The following is a 3,485-nucleotide window of genomic DNA, read 5'->3' on the forward strand; positions in this document are numbered from 1 at the left end:
CAGGAGGGCGCGGCGCCGGCGGAAGGAGCCCTGTCCCCGCAGCTTGGGACCGGAGATCCACGAATGTCCCGAGTCCCAGGACCCGGTGCGCGCGGGGCCCTCACACCTGCTGCTGTGGCACTTTTTGGGGTTGGAACCTTCTCTCGGTCTCCGGGTTTCCGGTAAAACGGGACCAGAGGCACAAGGAGGCGTGTGCGTTTAAGGAGGAGGAGCGTTCAGGTTTTCAGGGCCCCAGGGCTCCGGTGTCCCCGCCACCGACCCGCTCCGCATCCCTTCCTACCCCAGGGCCCCAGGCTCGGCCTCCCGTCCATGCTCCCTGCTCAGCCCCCTTTGCCTTGCAGTGCGCGTCCCGGGACGACTGGCGCTGTGCGCGCTCCATGCACGAGTTTTCCGCGAAAGACATCGACGGGCACATGGTTAACCTGGACAAGTACCGGTGGGCGCTCGCCTGCGGTGGGGCGCATGGCCGGGGCCTGGGAGGGGGCCCTGCTCTTCTGCGCTTGACCCCCGCCGACTCTTGCAGGGGGTTCGTGTGCATCGTCACCAACGTGGCCTCCCAGTGAGGCAAGACCGAAGTGAACTACACTCAGCTCGTCGACCTGCACGCCCGATACGCTGAGTGCGGTTTGCGGATCCTGGCCTTCCCATGTAACCAGTTCGGGAAGCAGGTGGGCGGCTGCTGCGTTCCCGGGGCTCACAGAGGCCGGTGGGTGGGGGTGGACCCTGGCCTTGCAGAGGCCGATGGGTGGGGGTCAGGGTGGGCTCCGGCCTGGAGAGGGCCTCCGAGTGTGCGGGGGGCCCGGACTGAGGAGGTGCCAGGCCTCCGACGCACTCAAGCACACCTTGGCCGCCACAGGAGCCAGGGAGTAACGAAGAGATCAAAGAGTTCGCCGCGGGCTACAACGTCAAATTCGATATGTTCAGCAAGATATGCGTGAACGGGGACGACGCCCACCCGCTGTGGAAGTGGATGAAGATCCAGCCCAAGGGCAAGGGCATCCTGGGAAAGTGCGTGACCTCTGGGGACATTACGGCTGCGGGGTTGGGGGGGCTGTGTGGAGGCCTGCTGGGATGCGCACACCTCCCTGGGGGCAGAATGGCTCAGGGGGCGGTTGAGGTGGGGGTGCTGGGACTCTCACACTGTGTGGCCTCCTTGGGGCAGGATGGCTCTGGGGTCCATGGAGGGCTGTGGAAGCAGCCAGGGATGCTCACACCTTTGTGGCCTCCTGGGGACAGGATGGCTCAGGGGGCTGTGGGGGGCTGCTGGGACTCTCACACTGCGTGGCCTCCTGGGGTAAGATGGCTGGGGGGGCGTGGGGGGCCGCTGGGGACACTCATGTCCATGTGGCCTCCTGGAGGCAGGATGGCTAGTGGGCCCGTGGGGGGCTGCTGGGGACGCTTACACCCATGTGCTTCTTTTCCAGTGCCATCAAGTGGAACTTCACCAAGGTAAGGAGGCTGTGGGGGGTAGGAGACCAGCTCCCCACAGCCACAGCCCTGGCCCACATGGGCAGCGGGCAGGAAGGGCAGCCTCAGCCCCTTGCAGGGGGCCACCCCCACGGTGCCCCACAGTTCACTGTCTCTCCACAGTTCCTCATTGACAAGAACGGCTGCGTGGTGAAGCGGTACGGACCCATGGAGGAACCCCTGGTAGGTCCTCTCTAGGGAGCCTGCTTGGGGCAGCGGCTCGGGAGCTAGCTGCCCTGACCCAGCTTTTCTCCCCGACAGGTGATAGAGAAGGACCTGCCCCACTATTTCTAGCTCCACAAGTGTGTGGCCCCGCCCGAGCCCCCTGCCCACGCCCTCGGAGCCTTCCACCGGCACCCATGACGGCCTGCCTGCAAACCAGCTCCTGGTGAGGCAGACCCGAAAATCCAGCGTGCACCCCGCCGGAGGAAGGTCCCGTGGCCCGCTGGGCTTGGCTCGGCGCCCCCACCCCTGGCTGCCTTATGGGAATAAACAGACAAATTGGTCTGCTGGATCTTTCTGCCTAGGGGCTTGGGGGGGCCCTTTTGCCAGGCACCCCTCCATGTCAGGGCCAGCTGCTGTCAGCTGCCAGGGAATGCCATGAAGGTGGAGTGTTGCCTCCTCTTCCTCCAGGCTTGGGGGCTGTGCTGGCTGGGGTGCTGGGGTGCAGTGAGATCTGGGCCCGTTGGACACCAAGCCCTGGGCCTTAATCCATGCAGCCCTGTCTGGTATGCACAGGTAGGGCCCAGTAGGGCTGAGTCTTGGAGAAGATAATTTCAAGTGGCTGTTCTTCCAGGCCCCGAGTCTTAACCCGTTAGGATGTGGCTACTGGGGCCTCCTCTGGCCAGAAAGCAGAAGTATAGAGGCCCGAGGAACAGCGTGACCCTGGTGGTGGGGATGGGTTGGGCACCCACACCTGCCCTTGGGGCCTCACCTGGCTGGGGGGTGTGGGGGTAGCTGGGTGGTTACTGTTCACAGAGTCCCTCCATGAGGGCTGGGGGTGGACAGGCCAGGAGGGGCTGGCACAGCAGCACCGGCCACCATTCAGGGGCCCGTGCCGGGGGGCAGTTTGGACACAGCTTGGCTGCCTACCTGCATAGCTGGAGGGACTGCAGCCTGCTAGGGTGGCTGATCGCAGCTGTCCCCACTGGAGGTCTGGAATGGACAGTCCCTGGCACCTGCCCCAGACACGGGGTTGAGGGGGTCTCTCTCCCAGCCCTTGTCCCTCCTCATCCACAGGGGGCCAGCACAGGGCGGTGGACAGAATGAGACCTGGTAACCTAAGAGCCTCCGGGGATGCCCACGCATCCCTGTTCTTCCCTCCCTGTCCTGCAGGCTGAGGAGCAGACTCCATGGGAAGTAGGCAAAAGGCACATATATTTAAAAAAGTCCTTTACATATGTACATCAGAACTTGCTATAAATACATAGAAACCGCAGGCGCCACCCTGCCAGCTCCGCGGCCTGGGGCCGGGGAGAGGTGAGCAGGCAATAACTTAGGGGTCAGAGAAGGGCTAGGGGAGGGGGAATTGCATATATTAGCGGGGGTCTGCCCCACAGAGACCCCGAGACGCGGGGCCCTGAGCACCTGGGGTTTCCTGAGTTTCTAGCTCTTGGGACCACCCAGTTTCACGGATTTTAAGGGTTTGGGCCCACTGAGCCCTTGCGGATGCCCAGTCCCAGAGCAGCCACCCGGAGCCCCTTCCTACTTGGGAGGAGAGAGGCACAGAGAGGGCCCTGCCTCGCCCCGGCCCCCAGCTGTCCTGAGTGGGCCCCGCCAGGGCTGATAGGTGAGGGCCCGGGTCGGGCGCGGAAGGCACTGCGGCCGGGGCCTGGGGCTCCTCTGAGCAGTGGTCAGGGAACCTTGGCCCTGGTCCCCACTGCTGCTCCTAGGGGAGAAACGGTCCCTGTGACTTGGGGCATGTTTCGCTTAAAGGTGTGTCAGAGAGGAGCCTGGGTGCCGGGGAAGGGTGGGCTGAACTGGATCACGCTCTGCCGCTCGGGACCGCCGCCCGCCGC

General features: G+C 64.5%; 1 protein-coding gene across 1 annotated transcript in view; it reads left to right on the top strand.

The window, feature by feature from the left end:
- The window catches only part of GPX4 (glutathione peroxidase 4), a 4,313-nt gene extending 2,336 nt beyond the window's left edge, over positions 1–1,977 (top strand). The window contains 7 exon segments of the mRNA XM_011997462.1: positions 4–85; positions 342–436; positions 524–668; positions 857–1,008; positions 1,425–1,449; positions 1,591–1,650; positions 1,729–1,977. Coding sequence (XP_011852852.1) covers positions 4–85; positions 342–436; positions 524–668; positions 857–1,008; positions 1,425–1,449; positions 1,591–1,650; positions 1,729–1,761 — 592 coding nt within the window. The 3' untranslated portion in view covers positions 1,762–1,977.
- Positions 1,978–3,485: the final 1,508 nt, after the last annotated feature.

This window comes from Mandrillus leucophaeus, unplaced genomic scaffold, assembly GCF_000951045.1.
Source record: "Mandrillus leucophaeus isolate KB7577 unplaced genomic scaffold, Mleu.le_1.0 Scaffold54, whole genome shotgun sequence".
Taxonomy (NCBI): domain Eukaryota; kingdom Metazoa; phylum Chordata; class Mammalia; order Primates; family Cercopithecidae; genus Mandrillus; species Mandrillus leucophaeus.